The 19,658-nt window shown below is 39.3% G+C and overlaps 1 protein-coding gene across 1 annotated transcript in view; it reads left to right on the top strand.

Annotated features, from left to right (window-relative positions):
* Positions 1-18,931, top strand: part of LOC108708847 (reticulon-4 receptor-like 1) — a 138,140-nt gene extending 119,209 nt beyond the window's left edge. The window contains exon 2 of the mRNA XM_041583313.1: positions 16,219-18,931. Within this exon, the coding sequence (XP_041439247.1) occupies positions 16,219-17,573 (1,355 nt within the window). The 3' untranslated portion in view covers positions 17,574-18,931. The remainder of the gene's footprint in view (positions 1-16,218) is intronic.
* The last annotated feature ends 727 nt before the right edge of the window (positions 18,932-19,658 follow it).

Below are 19,658 nucleotides of genomic sequence, written 5' to 3'. Positions count from 1 at the left end.
TGTGTTATGTGGGTTATGAGTGTGAAGCAGCCTTTGCTGCAGGAACATTTAGCAATAAAACGTCTGATCATTACTAATTCATTTTCCTCTCCTTTCAATCCCATGCCCAAGTGGATGAGCACCATCAGCGAATTCAATCTCGTGTAGCACAGACGCCTTATTGAAAAGGGCTTTTGTGTCTCCTCTTTCAATCCCTCTGCCCCCACAAACCCTTTTTTCTCACCAGACCAACAATAAAGGGGAGGTTTTGATCTTGGTGTTTAAATCTGATTTACCAGAAATATGTGAAAGACAATTCCCAGGGGAAGAACGGCAGCTCGGTGCAGCGTCTCAATTCAATGCGAGGCACAAAATGACACCAAGTTAGTCTCTCCGCATCCAGGAGGAGGGAGAGTGGGTGTTGGAGTGGCCCCTCTGGGATGGGGCTCCTGTGTGGCGAGAGTTGGAGACCAACCCACTTGGGCATTTTTTAATGTCTTAATTCTGGGAGCTTTTATAAAGAACAATTTCTCTTTTATCAGGCAAATGTGGAAATATTGCATTGGATAAATGCAGCGTCTCTCCCTTGCAACCTAAGCTTGAATAACGCATGGCATGACATAAGTAAATCCATTCCCATCACACTTTAAAGGAAAACTATACCCCTCAAACAATGGAGGTCTCTATAAAAAGATATTGCATAAAACAGCTCATATGTAAAATCCTGCTTCATGTAAATAAACCATTTTCATAATAATATACTTTTCTACTAGTATGTGCCATTGGGAAATCATAAATAGAAATTTGGCATTTTAAAAAATAAGGGCCGCCCCCTGGGATCGTACGATTCACTGTACTCACAAACATAACAACAAACTATATATGTTAGGTCACATGAGCCAATTAACAGACAGAGTTGTGACTTTTGCTTCCTCACTTCTTCCTGTTACAGTTAGTGTTGTAGTATTTCTGGTCAGGTGATCTCTTCCTGTTACAGTTAGAGCTGCAGTATTTCTGGTCAGGTGATCTCTTCCTGTTACAGTTAGAGCTGCAGTATTTCTGGTCAGGTGATCTCTTCCTGTTACAGTTAGAGCTGCAGTATTTCTGGTCAGGTGATCTCTTCCTGTTACAGTTAGAGTTGAAGTATTTCTGGTCAGGTGATCTCTTCCTGTTACAGTTAGAGCTGCAGTATTTCTGGTCAGGTGATCTCTTCCTGTTACAGTTAGAGCTGCAGTATTTCTGGTCAGGTGATCTCTTCCTGTTACAGTTAGAGCTGCAGTATTTCTGGTCAGGTGATCTCTTCCTGTTACAGTTAGAGCTGCAGTATTTCTGGTCAGGTGATCTCTGAGGCAGCACACAGACCATCACGAAATGGTGGCTCAAGGCAAGAGATGTAAAAGGGAAATATTTACTTAAATATATATTCCAGTTTGGTGAGATTCTTTAATATGCCACTTAATATGATATGAACTATTTGTTGCTTAAGTGTTCATTTTGGGGGTATAGATTTCCTTTAATTAAAGGGGAACTATCACGAAAATGAAATACGATCAATTAAACATTCTGCAGCATTTCTGAAATAATCAAGTTTATATTCACTATTCCTCTCTCAGCATCTGTTTCTCTTCATTCTCTCTTCAAATCTGTCAGATATTTATTGACAGTTAGATCCAATATATCTTATTGGGGGGCTCCTTTTGCCTAGAAGATGTATTAGAGCTCATTCTATTAAACTCACCAGACATCATGTCTCTCTACATGCAGAATTTGTGCAAAAGGCAGTTATTTTGTTGGGAGTGGGCATGATGTGATGGGCACGAGAGCCAGAGGTCGCTAGGTGCTAGGCAGTGTATTGTTGGTATAGGCTCCATGTATGAGCACTAAATGGTGCAGTTTTACAGTATTGGCTCTTGAACAATTTGTAAATGAGCCCATATGTGGTGTAGCTTATTCAGAAACAAGGATATTATGCGCAGGTTGGTTTAGCTCAACAAGCGGCTACTTATTCTTTCCATGATACCAGGCCTGGATTTCTATTTATTTTGAAAATATTTTATTTTATTTTCATGTTAAACAAGCGATAACAGTATAACAACAAATATTTTGCAGATGAAGATAGACATGCTGAAGGCCTGGATTTCTAACTTACCCGCCCCTAGGCCAGAGGGTCCTCATGTCGCCCCCCTTGCATGCATGGGGATTAGGTGTGCGGAAGTTTTAAAGAGCTTTGTGCATCCTAAGTGTTTCCAAAACATTGCGGCTGGGCTGCCCTTAAAATCTTGCTGCCCTACTGAAAGAATAGGACTTCTGTTGAACATGCTTTCTGCCTGCTATTTAAATTCAGAAAGTGCACGGTTAATGCCTTGCCTTATTTCTTGCATTTAGCAGCGCAGAACAGTAGATCTGAAAGTCATTCATTTACCCAACATCATTGGTTTTTGTAGTGCAAGAAAAATGAAGGTTGTTATTCATGTTGCCAATCTCTGTTAAACCCCCCTGTATAATGAACTCATCCTTATCTGTAAACCTGGGACATGAGCAGTGGCATAACTTGAAATATTTAATACCTCCAACAGAAAATATGACTTGATTGATTGAGTGGGAGAGCGATGTTGCTCTCTGGATCTTTCTCTATAGTGATGGAGTTATGAACCAGGGGAAAGGTGGGGCTCATTTATAAAGAGCTCGTGTTCAGCAATCAGCAAATCTGTCTTGTTTAGCTAAAAAATTTGCGGAAAAATGTGCAAAACAACAAAAAAATGTGGCCTCTTAATAATTTTGACGCACAACAATTTTGACACGAGCAACAATTTTTTTCTCATGTGACTCTTTTGTCCAAATGCATTAAAGTCAGTGGGGTTCCGAAAAAATTTTGACGCTTGACAATTTTTATTAGCACGTCAATTTTGACGCACAACAATTTTTTGTTGCGGTGAATTTTCGCGACATTTTGTGAGAACATTCTCTGGAGCTGCGGAATGTTCAAAATTGGCGAAAATACATGCCTTCCGAAAAGTGATGGGCGAATTTGCGCCGTTTCGCTTTGCCGGAAAATTTGCGTATTTCGCTCGAAATGGCGAAAAATTCGTGAAACGGCACCGGCGTCTCGTTTTTGACGCCGGCGCCCTTTTTTTCGACACCGGCGCCCGTTTTTTCTACGCCGGCGCCCGTTTTTGACGCTGGCGTTCGTTTTTTCGGAAAAAAATTTTTGACGCCGGCGAATTTTTGCAGTGAATTTTCGTTTCGAGAATTTATTCGCTGGCAGCGAATCACGCAAATTCGCCGCGAATTCGCGCCTGGCGAATAAATTCGCCCATCACTACTTCCGAATAAATCCGCCCATCACTACTCATATTCTCTATTTAAATAAACTGTCCTGTGGGAGAGAGGTAGAGGAAACTCATAATAAAGCAGAAAAGCGTTGCTAGACCCCCTACAGCAGAGATGGTGGCCCTGTTGGGAAAGCAGACTGACAAGGCTCATATTATATGGTTGTTATATGTCTGGGACAGGCATCTTGCTGCATTCCAGGTGTTACGGAACTACAAAAATCTGACAGATCTGTGAGTTATAGATTAACAACCAGGTATATCCACTGTCACTGTTTATTGGTCCTATTGTCTATTTACTGGATAAAGTGCCACATTATTTCCCATTGTGCCGTACAATTGTGCCATCAGCGAGCAAAACAATGCCCTCAAAATAGCCCTCGCCGTATTCAAAAGTGCAATAAATTTCAAGGAACATAGTTCAGAAAAATACATTTAGATCATATCACAGCCAGTTCTCAGCCATTAGGTTCTTAGACTGGACAGTTTTCTGTGTTTCAGATGATTGAAATCCTATTCGGCTGAACATTTTTTTTCCCTGGCGCTGGAAATCGAATATTAGATTACTGCAATATCCTAACATTGTCGATGCTGTGAAGCTCGGCTCACATATAGAGAGTCTGCTGCCCTTTCAATGTATGTCCATGTCCCACCGAGGAGCATTGCTGGATGTTAGCTTTTTCGTAATGTTAAAAGTCCGCACTTGGATTTACAAAAGAAAGTATAAAATGGTTAAAGGAGAAGGAAAGGCTCAAAGTAAGTAAGCTTTATCAGAAAGGTCTATATAAATACACCAGTAACCCCTCAAAGTAATGCTGCTCTGAGTCCTCTGTCAAAAGAAACATCACATTTCTTTCCTTCTATTGTGTACTCATGGGCTTCTGTATCAGACTTACTGTTTTCAGCTTAAACCTCCAGGGCTAGGGCTTGAGCATGCTCAGTTTGCTCCTCTCTCCCTCCTCCCCTTCCATCCCTGCTGTAATCTGAGCTCAGAGCTGTAAGTGAGCAGGGAGAGACTCAGGCAGGAAGTGATGTCACAACAAGCTAATATGACAGCTTCTATCCTAAACAAACAGAGACAGTGTCTAGAGCTGTTTACTCAGGTATAGTAAAGAATTCTGCAGAATAAATACAGCATTCTAGCTTGCACTATTGTGGCTTATCTGTTGGCAATAAACTGTCTTGGAGCTTTCCTTCTCCTTTAAACACTATGGTGGTAGGGCCATTTGCTGTTTTATTACCTTTCTTTATTACACACACAGTGGAGATTGTGAAGTTAGACTTTTTATAATCATGGATTAGCGTGCTCAAGGCTAATTTTACCACCCGGATAATAAAGGAGTACAGTATCTTCAAATTAATTTGAATTAAATTAAAATTGTTAGTATAATTAATTTTTGTGTGTTTTTTAAATAAAAGAAACAAAACATTGGTCCGCTAGAAAGGCATCTGTATTATGAGCTGCTCCTTATCTTACAGCATAACAGGCTGCAGCTGGAGGAACACAGAGGTTTGTTTATACAGAGGGGTTTTCAGTGGACTAGTAGTTTGCTTTGATTGTACTTGGGATCAATCATTTACAATCAATTTACGTTTACTTACAAGTTCAGTATTTGCTCTTTTTAGTGCAAGAAATGAAATATATGTATATCCTAATGAAAAAAATAGGCACAAAGGGGCAGATTTATCAAGGGTCGAATTTCGAGGGTTAAAAAACCCTCGAATTCGACCCTCGAAGTAAAAATCCTTCAAATTCGAATATCGAATGCGAAGGATTTAGCGCAACAGCCATCGAACGATCGAATAAAACTATTCGAACTATTGGAACGATTTTAATTGTTCGATCAAAGGATTTTTATTCGATCAAAAAAAAACGTAGAAAAGTGCCGGGGAAGGTCCCCATAGGCTAACATTGCACCTCGGTAGGTTTAAAGTGGCGAAGTATGAAGTCGAAGTATTTTTTAAAGAGACAGTACTTCGATTATCGAATGGTCGAATAGTCAAACGATTTTTACTTCTAATCGTTCGAATCATTCGATTCGATCAAATTTAAACAATTCGATGGTCGAAGTACCCAAAAAAAATACTTCGAAATTCGAATATTTTTTCATTCAAATTATTCACTCGAGCTTAGTAAATCTGCTCCAAAGTACTGTATGTTCAACACAAGCCTCTATTCATTTTATGTTGAAATGGGGCTTACATTGCCCCTTTAATGATCTCTGGACTACGCCAGGGCTTCAAAAGTATTATTATCAGAGTGAAAAATAATAATAGGATCCAATGAAATGAACATGTACCTATTAGCACCCTCACCCAATATGTTATATTGGCCTTATTAGATGTGTACAGCAGATAAACATAATAATGATTTGATTTGTATCAGTGATGGGCGAATTTGCGCCATTTCGCAAAATTCGCAAAACGGCGAAAAATTCGCGAAACGGTGCCGCGAATTTTCACGGGCGTTTCGCAAATTTATTCGCTGGCGGCAAATCGCGTGAATTCGTGCCTGGCGCATAAATTCGCCCATCACTAATTTGTAGTCTTGATGTGATGTATGTTTATTGCACAGCTGCAACGCTTCTCCGTTACCTTGTAGGTCTTATCAGTCCTGTGCCTTGGGCATGAGAATTGGATTGCAAGCTCTTGAGGGAAGTGATTTCAATTGAAAATGATTGTTTTCTGGAGGCTGTGCCCAGTCTTTGTTGAATCAAAGCATGTTTGAGTCTGTGACACTTATACATACATTCACAATGCGTAAATGTATTGATCCAAATGTGCAGCTGAATTTATACAATTTCTCTTGCTACAGACATTTACGTGTTGAAATGGTGCGTGATTGCCATGGCAATAAGACCCTTCAGTATCTGTTTAATCAGATCACTGAATTGAGAAAAGACAGGCAAAACCTTTCCCTTTCAGGATCTCCAGGGCTAATTAGGACGAGGAAGGCGGCTGGAGAGGCCGAGGAATATATTGATTTCTGGATGATCCCCCATAAGAAGGGGAGGGACGTGTCGTTTCATTGTACTCACAGAGGCCCTCAGAGACGCCTTTTTATATTTCCTGGAAATTCTCTCGACAAGATTACCTTGTGTGGTGCAGAGGCAGCGGCAATTTATAGGGGATGGAAAGCTAAAATTTATCAGGCATTAAAGGTCAACTTTCAAATGGAAAAAAAAAGACACTGTAAAAAAATCACAGCTTAAAGTGCCACCACCTAGATAGATAGACATTGTAGGTTTTGTACGTTTCAAACATAAAATGTTCCATCGTGAAATGTAATTCTGTGCAAGTCAGTAGTCAGAACCAGAAGTGACAGGCAATGCAAAGGATTTAAAAGTTATTACCTTTACAAATAACTTTAGAATCACTGAACATTTGTAATAAATATACTGTATGTATATATATATACTTATCCAACTATATGCTGGTGCACTCACAGGACTTAATTATAGTGCAAAACAATTTTTTGTTTATTTCAACGTTTCGGCTCTTAATTTAAATCGTCTTCAGGAAGGCATGGAAAGAAGGATGTATATATATATATATTGGTATGTTGCTTAGAACTGAATCTGCCTTCATTTAGCAACGTTTTATGTTTGGGTTTACTACTCCTTAACTGAGTATTAAATTGCCTACTCTGTTTAAACATAGCATGTTAAAGGGCATGTAAAGTCTAAAATAGACTAAGGCTAGAAATGCTGTATTTTGTATACTAAATATAAACATGAACTTACTGCACCACAAGCCTAATCAAACAAATAATTTATGCTTTCAAAGTTGACCACAGGGGGTCACCATCTTGTAACTTTGTTATACATCTTTGCAAGACCAAGACTGTGCACATGCTCAGTGGGGTCTTGGCTGCTTATGGCTAAAAACATGTGTTCTTCTGCCAACCTCACCAATCAAGCAGATTTTATTGTGTAAGCCCATTGTGAGGCTACAAAGCCATTTTACCTGATAGGTTTCAAGTTGGCTTCACTGCACCTTGAATGTGCTATGAACAGGGGGAAAGAGTCTGGAGAGGATTGTGACTACACTATGGGAAAATCTTGGGACCTCCACTCATGTAACCAATATGTAAGACACAAATATTGCAAATTGTGATGTCAGTACCATGTCCCATTAGAAATAAAAAAATTTTTTTTTCAGCTATAAGTAGTTCCCATGATTGAGCCTTAATGCTTATTTCATGATATGGTTCAACAATGTCTTTCTCATTCTCTAAAGATTGAGGATTTGTGGTTGAAGCACATTCAGTGCCTTCTATTCCATGTTCAGCCATTAATCAGGGCTCCTATATTGCCTTTATATATCATTGACACTCCCCTGCCATGCTCAATAACATGTTTCAGGTTTTATGGAAGATGTATGTATTTAGTAAGTTTAAAAGTCTAGTTTTAGGTTATATTCACAGGGGTCATGTATGACTGAATGATAGGAACAGCCTGACAATTTGTCCAATGTATTTAATTACGGCACTTACGATTGAATAGGTTTAGTATGTTATTGTTTTAACACACATTCATACAAAGACCCTATCTCTTCCCATGTATATATACCACACACTGCACACATACCAGAAAGACAAACATTTATATACAACTATTTAAATGTACATCTGATGTGTGGGGCAGGGGGGTTTATTTTCGCTCCCAGGAGATACTGGAGTGGCGCAATGAATCTGTATTGTCTAATGTCTAGTGATGGGCGAATTTGCCCTGTTTCGCCGAAAAATTTGCAAATTTCCAGCGAAATTCGCGAACTGGCGAAAAATTAGCGAAACTGCAAAAAATTCATGAAACGGCACTGGCGTCTCGTTTTTGACGCCGGCGTCCGCCAAATTTTTTTTTTACGCAGATTTTGCGAATTTATTCGTTGGCGGCGAATCGTGCAAATTCGCCGCGAATATGCACCTGGCGAATAAATTCGCCCATCACTACTAATTTCAAATTCCTGAAACAAGGTTCAAAGCTTGAGCAAAGACTTAACTCTTGTTATGGGTTATCCTGGGGCCTGAGAGATCAATGAAGGTTGAAAGTCAAAATGGTAGGTGATTAAAGCTCTGCAATTGGGTAAGGAAAATAATGAAGTACAATTAGCACTATAAACAGGATAGGAAACTCCAAGATGAAACCTGCCTTATGTTTTCTAAATGTAGTACCTGTATCTTCAAATATGAGCTGTGTGGGCCTAACACGTAGATGACAATCATGATCAAGATAAGCTATAGAATTGTGTTATTATCTTTATTTGATATTTGGTTATGAATGAATTGTTGTGTACTAATTCTCTTCTTATTATGAAATTGACAAGTGTTTGGTTGAGCTATTGCTTTGCTGCTTTCTGTTCTTTTTTTTTTATTCAAAAATGCCAATAAAAATAATTGGAAAAGAAAGATAAGCTATAGAACAACTGTACGTTTCCTGCAGTCCTCAAAAATGATCCTCATAGAATCCAATGGGTGAAAAAAATTGTACAAAATAAAACAATTTGACACGCCACATTGCGCAATAAAAAAAATTTGACCCCCATAGACTTCAATGCATTTTGGTGAATTTTTGCCTTTTCACAAATTTTTGGAGAAGCGAAACGGGTCAGATTCACCCATCACTATTACTATCATATCTCTTTATGGATCAACAGGAAGATTCTGTCCTACTGCTTGTGTTGAAAGTTTTTGATTATTTTATGGGTGATCCATCTATCTGGGTTATTGGTTGCAAATTGTGCCAACTCCGTGAATCCTGACAATTATTCAATTTTGTCTCTGTTACTCTGCAAATCAAACCTAATAAACATTTGTCGGCTTTCGGTTCATTTGATACACTGAACAAGGAATCTCAGTGAACAGCTCTGGCGGAAACACGGAAATTGATAAATATAACGCAGCATGTGGTTCAATAAATGATTGTCATAAACTCCATTAAATACTCACACTGTCCTGTTCAGCAACTCATACAGGGCTTTATTACTCTTACTCTTACTCTTACATTTGCAATGCGTGTTTTTAATAAACCCTACACTTTTTTTTCCTTTTTTTGTTCTAGACCTGTGATATTTTGGTACAAAATCCAAACTACTGTCAAAATTAACAGACATGAAAGCAGCCAGCCCAATGAATTTAGTGTAGTCCTTCAAGATTGAAAACTGAACCATGCCCTAAATTCCAGTTTGAAGACAATCTATCTTAGACACATCATAATGGAGGCATGAAACAATATTATACTTGTCTGCTTTGATAGAGCCGATGTCTCCATGTGGTCCAGTACAGTAGGTCCCTTTTTTGCTTGACTCGTCTCCAGGAAACTGGGACTGGAAGTGATATATAAATACCCATAGTATCTAGTATTGAAGAAGTCCTGGGTGGAGGAGTTATGGTGAGACGTGAATGATGCACAGGCAAGGGATGTCAGCTAGCATGGTGGTGGAAAGGTGGAAGAGATCAAGGTCTCCTGATAGAAGACAACTCATTAAACTATTTTGTCAAATTCAGACCTAACTATCTATAGATAACTCAATAATTCACCTCTAAGGACCATGGCTGACCATAGCTTGTCAGTAAATGAAATATCTTTCGTAGCCAAATTTCACATATTGTGAGACTTGAAGCCAGTTCCCAGAAATAAGCATCCAAAAGAATTGACTAGATTAGTATCTAGCAATGAGCTAAATATTTTGCAGTGTTGTTCCTCAAAAATCATGGCCATAGAAGCCAATGGGCGTTATAAAAAGTGCACAACTGCTGGCAACAAATCTCCCGAAAATGCTTCTGTGCCGCTATAAATGAAATCACTGATGGTAACACCTACACGTCACTTTGTTCTTTTGAAGTCGCCCAAAGTTGCCTCGCGAGGAAACTTCAGGCGACCTCAGGACATGTAGGTTCTACTATACTACTTTTTTGGGCGATTTCTCACCCACGATCATGCATTTTTAGTGCAAGTGACAAATATCCCTGCTGGCCATCACACTTATAGGGGTTTTTCACCTACCAACACTTTTTTCAGTTCAGATTTTTTTTCTATTTGGGACGGTTTATCTAATATCGAAGCTTAAAGTTTCATTTTCACCTTCTTATGTCTTTAAAAAGCAGCTCGGGGGGGGGGGTCACCAATGCTGTAACTGTTCTTGGAGCGATTAATTTTCCGAAGTCGCCCGAAGTTGCCTCAAGAGGAAATTTCAGGCGACTTCAGAAATCGAGGCGCTCCGAGTGCCATCTTGCTGGCGATTTAGATTCTAGCAGGCGGAAAGGTAGTTCAGGGAGATTAGTCGCCCAAAGAAGATGCCCGAATATCCACGTGTGTCTCTGCCCTAAAGAAAAAGGAAAGGAAATTTAACTTGGGGGTGCCAAAAGTTAGGCACCCCCCAAGTGATCGCATGTACCTGAAACCCCAGGCCAGAGCTCCTATCAGAAGAAAATTGCACTGGCCTGGGATTCTTCCAGCGAGCACCACGGATCGATCGTCATCTGGTTTCTTCTTTTTTTCTTCGCATGCGAAAAAGTCAGCTATTTCGTTTTGCTGCGTATGCGTCTGCCCTGGGAAATTTAAAGACAGAAGAAGCTGGAACAGATCACTGGGGGTGCCTAGCTTTTGGCACCCCAAGTTAAAAGACCTTTCCTTCTCCTTTAAACATTGCCTAGAATATATATTGAGAAGCATTGTGTGTAGCTTGATAGTGTTTTAGCACTTGCGTTCAGAGAGCTTCCATTTGGGTGGGGGGGAGGAAAATGAAGCATCCGTGACAATCTAACACTTCAGAGCAGTGTCGCTCAGCCTGCGGCTGGGGAGACGCATTAAAGGTGTTAAGGGGTGCACAAACATTCCAGACAGCACAGAATGGAACAGCTAATCCATTTAAACGATCCTCTTAAAACAAAAGAACGTTGGGATGGAGATTTCTCCAGCTCTGATCACGATGTAAGTGGTTCTCTTTCAGTTTAAACAAGATTACTTTAAAGGACAGAAATATCAGTCAAGTTGTAGTGATTCTCTCCAGGGCAGCAGTGCACAAATCCAGACAATTAAAACATGACAACCTTGTGATACCACTGTGACCTTTTTATATGAATTAACCCCAAACACACACACACATTTATTTAACAGTCTCTTCTTGCTATTGTGGCACCATCTTTTGATTCATCTAATGAGATTACGGGCACGTTTCAGTACAATGAGTGAGGACATCGGAGAAATATTTTGTTCGAATCACCCGAAAGGGAACGCATACAACCTACTTATACTTTTAATTTAGCTGCAGATAAATAACCAATGAATCATATCTGGAACTGCTGCTTCTCCACTGAACATTTGCATTCTGAAAAGCAAATCCCATTCATTTGGCTCTTTTTCCATTCTCAGTATAAGTGGAATATGCACAATGGCTGATCCATGCCTTGCTCTGCTCCACTTATTGCTTAATGCATTAAGTTGGCCATAGAAGCAAAGATCCGATCATACGTATCGAGGATTCGTATAATTTTTCGACCGTGTGTGAAGAGTCCCGACATTTTTCGTCCGGCGGAGATCGGTCGTTTGGTCGACCGGACAGATTAGAAAATTTCTGTCGGCTGCCGATAATATCTCTGCGTGTATTGCCGATTGTACGATTTTCGAGGGAGGGATTTTCGAGGGAGACTGTCACTAGATTTGTCTATCGTACGATTACGGTCAGGGGCAGAACATTGGTTGATCTATTCTTTAACTACTTTATTTGATCTGACTGGTAAGACTTTGATCTTAAGGGTTAGTGGCAGGTCGGGAGATGAGAAAGTCCGATCGTACGTTGATTTGTACGATCGGATCTTTGCGTCTGTGGCCAGCCATACTTTACTAATGCGAGGTCTACTGTTAGTAATTGTGCCATTATTATCTATATCCATAAAAGTATTGTTAGCTTTGTTTCATGTAAAATATTACTTAAATATTATATTGATTTATGATAAAATGTGTATTGCTGTATTTAACAAACAGTGTCGGACTGGCCCACAGGGATACCAGGAAAACTCCCGGTGGGCCCAGGTGTCAGTGGCCCCTCATGCAGCTAAACTTTTGGCCTATTTCATGGCCATTCCCTATTTCAATGAGAACAAAGAGGCTAAATATATGGAATAATTGATTATAGTATAAAGGGAAAAGCCTGGGAGAATAGAGGTTGATTGAGGAGAGGAAGAATATTAGTACTGAGAGTGGGCCCCTGGTCTAAGGTTTTATGGTGGGCCCTGGTGTCCCAGTCCGACACTGTTAACAAACAATTAGTTCCTATGTAACCTTCCAAACAAATAGAAGCAGTAGCACACCTGGTCTCTCAGTATCCTCACCGGTGCTTGGGGTTAAAGGAGGACGGCACCTCCAACAATAGATCAATAAGATGAAACTCCAGCACACGGATGCTTAAGGGTTCATAACCCGTGTTTATTGTCAATGCCAAACAGGAAACAACGTTTCGGGGGCGTACCCCTTCGTCAGGGGTTATGAACCCTTAAGCATCCGTGTGCTGGAGTTTCATCTTATTATTCCTATGTAACCTTAACATAATGAATATCTGAATGAAAAGAATGAAACAGGAGGGTGATATAGACAAGCTGTTTGTTGACAGTGTCTTGAGATCTACTGATCACCAGCTAAAGGTCTACTGATAGATCCCCCATCTACCTTTTGGGCACCCTTGACAATGCATATTAAAGAGTTAACTGCTCTCTTGCCCCAGTTGGAAATGTTTTTATCATCAATAACACATTCCACTGGGGATATGTCCAGTTGTCTCTTAAATATTTATCTTCCAGTGGGAAGCCTAAATATGACCTCCTATGATCCTCTGCCCAAAACGATTGAAATTACTTTGTGGAGCCCTTGGGTAGACAGAGTTAAAATTCTTTGGAGTTCCTCAGCAAATTGTAAAATTAATTAATCAAATATTCAGAAAACCCCAAATTATGGGAAGGCCATTTGCTGTAGCATAGTATATAGAATAGAGCAGGCCCGGACTGGCAATCTGTGGGTTCTGTGCCAGAGGGGCTGCTATAAGGCGCCACAGAAAGTCAGTATTTAGTGGGCTGATTGGGCCTCTGTGTACCTGAAATGCCAGGGCCTATTTTAATTCTCAGTCCGGACCTGTAATAGAGTCGATTTAATATGGAGTTGATTTTAATATAATAAAATACAGTATATAGCGGAACATAATATGGAGTCACATAGAAAAAGGTGAGCACCAGCCTTCTACCCACTGTGGCTGGTGCTCACCTTCTTCTATGGTACTTCTAGGTCTGTGAGTCCTGTGTGGCCATATTATTTTGTGTGCCATACTTCCTTTGTACCAATCAAAGCTGGTACATGCACAGTACCAACATTTTTTTCAAGATGGACGGTATATGCACCCACCCAGGGTGGCACATGATGATGCTTGGGGCATGAAATGAAATGCCAAAATGGTGCTCACAAAGGAAGCCCAGTACACCAGGATTCTACCTATGTTTCCGACATTTTTAATTTTTTTGTAAATGTTTCCTTTTGTAATAAAATAGTAAAATGTAATATGGAGTTGAATCCAAGAACAGGATTTATCCTGTACATAAAATTTGCAGTATTCTTAAAGCCCACTAAATCTAAAATACAAATCACTTTGTATGAGAGTAAGATCTGCAAAAAGTTCCTTTGTTCAGTTTTTTTTGGCAGATTTGCAGACAGAAACAATGTTTGCCCAGTTATTACATCTTTAGCTCAGACAGTAGATCAAATTGAATTTCAGAGATACTGAAACCTTTGCATGCATCTTTGTAAATGCTAATAAAGTCGCACCTGGTTTCGGTTTTTGGCATGCAGGAAAGGAATTCAGTCTTTTTGCATTTTCATGGCGAATGATACCTAATTATTTAACATTTTTGTTTTGCTGCTGTCTGCCTTGGAATTCAGGCTGATTTGGAGTTAGTAGGGTCACTGGCTTTTCCAAATGCCCATGAGCTGATCTATGGAGTCCATAATTAAAACACATACCTGTATAAGGTTACAAGTGGATAGAGCATGGTGAGCATATTACAAATGGCACTTGTATTAGCATTTGGCCTAGTTGTTGTGTAGGAATCAGATGAGTAAATACACATTATTCATGGTTCCTGCAGCAAATTTCAACCTTGGCCTGATTGTGACAAAGTAGTGTTCTTATAAAACATTATTTTTTTTTTGGAATTATTTTAAATTTGTATAAAGGCATGAATTGTGTCAATTTCCAAAATCGGGATTATTGCTTTCCTACGTGGATTAAATCATTATGATATATCACACCGAATTTAACCCCACATGCATTTCCAGATGGTTCGAATATGTGACAAATCGCAAAAGACTTGGTTCCCTGATTTTGCGATGGACATAAATTGGCAGGGTGTTGCCCTGATGCCTTTATTAGAAAAAAATGTTTCTGTAGACAACTGGCTTCCACTTATTGGAGGGTTTTATAAGAGCACATGCAATACTTCATTTCAGTTCCTAGAGGAAGCCTTCAACAGAGCCCTAGATATGTACTGAAGCTTTCAGATCCAATTATATATAAAGGCAAATTAAACCTTACGGGAAAGACTGCCCATTTAGTAGAAAAAGTCATGTTTAGGAAAGGTGAAATAATTAATTACAGTGTTATTTATACATTCTCTGGTTCATCTCTGGAGACTGAAGGGAGCAGATTTGTTTTGGAGCTAGACTCCTCTTGTTTCCTGGGGCATTGCAATTAATGTCACAAGTCAGTACTTTGATCAATCAAAGGTCAAGGTGTCTACAGGGAAATTGTGAGCTGTGACAGATACAATTATGGGCATGGTTTTCCATGTTCTTTTAAAAGCTTTGATAGGATAGGCTGATAGATTTCACTTGGACATGCCACAACCTGGTGTAGAACCATTTTAAGATGGTGGTAAGGATGTTAATTATTTTTAAAACTAAAAGGAAAAATATAACCTCTGAATAGACCAAAAACTATGGTTAATGGGTTGTGAGTATGAATTTATCGTTTTATCTTAAAGGAACAGTAACACCAAAAAATTTAAGTGTTTTAAAGTAATGAAAATATCATGTAGTGTTGCCCTGCACTGTTAAATCTGATCTGTTTGCTTCAGAAACACTACTATAGTTCATATAAACAAGCTGCTGTGGAGCAATGGTGGAAATTGAAAAACGGCTATATGGCACAGGTTAACAAATGGATAACAGATAACACCACTAGACAGACAGAGCTTATCTGCTATCTGCTGTGTATCTTGAGCTTTTTCTCCTTTGAATGGCTGCCCCCATTGCTACACAGCAGCTTATTTATATAAACAATAGTAGTCTTTCTTAAGCAAACACATCAGTTTTACTAGTGCAGGGCAACAATGCATTATATTTTCATTACTTTAAACCACTTTTATTTTTTGACGTTACTGTTCCTTTAATGTAATTTATCAGTGCAAATATCAAGATCTTTTCATATGCATGTGCTTCTTCAATTCCAACATTGTCCCATATCAAGTCAAATCATATGTGTTCATCTAGTACATTTGTGCAAGTTCTATACACGCGTATTTCCCATGGAAGTTCTGTTGCGATGCGCCTCATTACTGGGAACCTAGTTCAACACGACAAAGGTTAAACATAATTTATTATTCTATGTTATGATGAAAAACTTAATCCACGTCAAAACAGACAATTCTCTTTAAAGAAAGGCAATTTAATGATAGAAAAAGAAAAATGTAGTTTTTTTAGGCATTTGTAAGCATTTTAATAAGTTCTGTTAGGGTATCTAACTATCCACTGGTAATGTTTTACTGCACTTTTTACACAACATGATAGATCGACCCCTTCATTAAGACTTGTATGTAATGTATCTATCTAATATGTGACTAATATTTCCATCTGCTCTTCTTTTTCAATAGGATGTCACATGAATCTGTTCTTGGTACTTGTTGGACTCCAGATCCCTTTGATCTCATTATGCCCTACAAACTGTATCTGTTACCCCGCTCCTATGACTGTCAGCTGCCAGGCCCACAACTTTGGAGTGATACCAGAAGGCATTCCAGAAAACAGCGAAAGAATATTTCTGCAAAATAACCAGATCACCATGCTTCACCGAGGGGATTTTGGTCCTTCTTTGGTAACCCTTTGGCTCTATTCCAATAACATCACCTTTATAGACCCAGCCACATTTGAAGGATTTGATAACCTTGAAGAGCTGGATTTGGGGGACAATCGTTACTTAAGGGCTTTAGCAGCAGACACCTTTCAAGGTTTGTCTAGACTTCATGCCTTGCATCTGTATAAATGTGGACTCAGCTCTCTGCCTAGTGGAATATTTAGTGGACTCCACAGTTTGCAGTTCCTTTATTTGCAGGATAACCACATCGGGTTTCTACAAGATGACATATTTATAGATTTGGTTAACCTAAGTTACCTTTTTCTGCATGGCAACAAACTCTGGAGTCTCCACCAAAATACATTTAGAGGCCTTGTAAACCTGGACCGTCTTCTCCTACATCAAAATCAGCTTCAGTGGGTTCACAAGACTGCATTCCATGACCTCAAGAGACTCACCATGCTTTTCCTGTTTAACAATAGCCTAACTGAACTGCACGGGGATTGTTTGGCCCACCTCTCTGCTTTAGAGTTTCTAAGGCTCAATGGTAACCCTTGGGACTGTGGTTGTAAAGCAAGATCTCTCTGGGAATGGTTACAAGGTTTTCGAGGCTCTAGTTCAAATGTTATTTGTGAATCCCCTGATCATTTGGCAGGCATGGACCTTAAAGTGTTGAAAGCAGAAGACTTTGTGCATTGTTCAGGCTCAGAATCTCTTCACCAGATTAAGACTCACACGTTCAGCACGACACATCATATAACACACAAAGGCCATCACTCTCATCATTCCTCCAAAGAGAAGGGGAAGGAACTTGATCTTGGCCTACACCAAAATGAGCCTGCAGCCCCTCCAGATCGTCGACCGGGTTCTAGAAAGCCAGGGAAAAACTGTACCAGTCACAAGAATAGGAATCGCATTTCAAAACCTGTGTCTGTAAAGAGCATGAATGATCTTCAGGATTATGCTCCTGATTATCATCATAAATTTAACTTCGGCACTTTGCCCACTGGCTCCACCAAGAGGAAGACTAAATGTACAAGGAGGACGCCAATCAGAATACCCAGTGGAGTACAACAGGCAGCAGGCAATGGTAGTGATGGGGTCAGGGTGTCTCTGCTGTTATTCCTCCTTGTGTTGGCTGTCATAGTACGCTGATTTTATTTTTGTGGGAGGACATGGAGCCACTGCCACCAGTTTCCAAAGGACCAGCGTTTCATTTTTGTTATTCTTATTTGTTGTAAATGGAAGAGCGAACATGGAGAATGAATTCAATGGCTTTTGGTGGTTTCCAGCTTGTGTCTGTGGATTATTATCCTGACCTGGATGCAACAGGAGCTGAGGGAAGCATTGTAATAAGCCTACTACATGCAGCCCTAACTTTGCATGTACTAAGGTCAACAACTTATCGTATTTTACAAAAAACATTCCTGTTAACACATGGACATGCAAAATGGGGCATTCTTACAGATAATGACTACATCAAATATTTCTGACTCTGTTTGGACAGGGAACATACTTACAAATATTAAAAATGCTATTACCAATCTGGCCTACTACACATACCTGAGACATTGTGTAAGTGTTCCCACCAGAACTGAAACTCTCCTGGTTCTTTTGACCTATCCAGAAATTGCTGGTCTTTGGGTCAATGCTGCTCAGAAGACAATCTACAATCCCTGAAAAACTCAGGCATATTTATCATTATATAGCAGGGCTCAGCTGCCTTGCTTACCAAAGGAAGGTTGCATACATACAATAGGACTTGATCAAGATTTTTCCTACAGGCAGCCTGTTTATTTTGTATCTGTATTCACATAGTTATTTAAAGCCACAAACCTTTCTCATTCTCTCCTCTGTCCCAACTATTCATAATTGCGTCTTTATCGTTTCTATGGCTATACCTAAAAACCATGACTTTGGAAAAAGAAAAAAACTGTGTTGTCCATTTTATAGCAAACAGACATTATTGGCTAAAAAACTTTGCAAACTTTGGAACCCTGCTTATTTACTGAGTGATGTAATAATAATATTAATAATGATAATAATACATGGAGTAAGGCTAGGACAGTCCCATGACCTTCAGATCATACCCTACGTAGAACAAAACTCCACGATGCCAGGAAATAACAACAACCATTTGATAATAGTAGACAGGGCATCAAAGTAAAGTACAGGTCAGAAATATAAATAATGATCAGAATTGTTAGATGTTTGTGATACACAGCCATAGAGCTCCATTATCTATCATGGAGATGACCTGAATGGGAAAAGTCTTCACAACTGAGAGATAAAGAGGATACTCCTAACAGTGTTAGTGCAATCCCTATAGCTGGTCTAAAGGTATTCACGTTGTAGGATTAAGCCTCACGCAGTGACCATAGGGAGGTCATCCTAACACATTCTTATTTACCTGATCCATGGGTTTCTTGCAAATAAATGACATTATCTTTGAAACATACATTCTCTAGGGTGAATGAATTTAAGCCTATTGGGAAAGTGAATATATATTTATTTTAAAAAATATTCTAGAATGTTCTGACAGGAGAAGGATTTCTAGATCGTGTGCTAAATTCACATCCGTTATCTTTTCACAATGGAACGAAGCTTCAAAATATATCTGGGCTGCCTCAGCCGTATGCCCAGTACTGGCAGCTCCGGGAAGTGTCAGGGATTTAATCCAGTTTTACATTGATCAAACATATGTTTTTCTCTTCCATATAAAAAAAAAAAAAACATCCGTTTTCCATCCAAACATGATAAATAAAAACATCTATTTTTGCATTGGAGCAAAACTGGATTAAATATCATGATAGGCCTTTCCTGCTGCAGTAGCAGTGTTAATTAGCTATAGATTGGAAAGTGTTGCACACAATCAAATGTTATTTCCTTGTCTGAGAAATTGTGTGAACAAAGGAGAACACTGAAATAACCTAAAAATAAAAAATAGCCTTGGGTATATAAAAAAAATGTTGCCTGTGTTTTTTTTTTTTTTTTTCTTTAACATGGTATTATTCGACTTGAAATCAGTTTCTTAACTGCTCCCATTCATTCACTCATCTTGTTGTCTAATGTATAGGATCTTTATGCACTGATTGTTCTGTCTTATTACCATAGTCTGATGCTGACCAAAGTATAGAGATGGGCGAATTTGCGCCGCTTCGATTCGCCGAAAAATTCGCGAATTTCGTGCGAAATTCACGAAACGGTGAAAAATTCGTGAAACGGCGCCAGCGTCTCGTT

Source organism: Xenopus laevis, chromosome 2S (assembly GCF_017654675.1).
Source record: "Xenopus laevis strain J_2021 chromosome 2S, Xenopus_laevis_v10.1, whole genome shotgun sequence".
NCBI classification, from domain to species: domain Eukaryota; kingdom Metazoa; phylum Chordata; class Amphibia; order Anura; family Pipidae; genus Xenopus; species Xenopus laevis.
The sequence above is the reverse complement of the archived record's forward strand: the minus strand, read 5'-3'. Positions and strand labels throughout refer to the sequence as shown.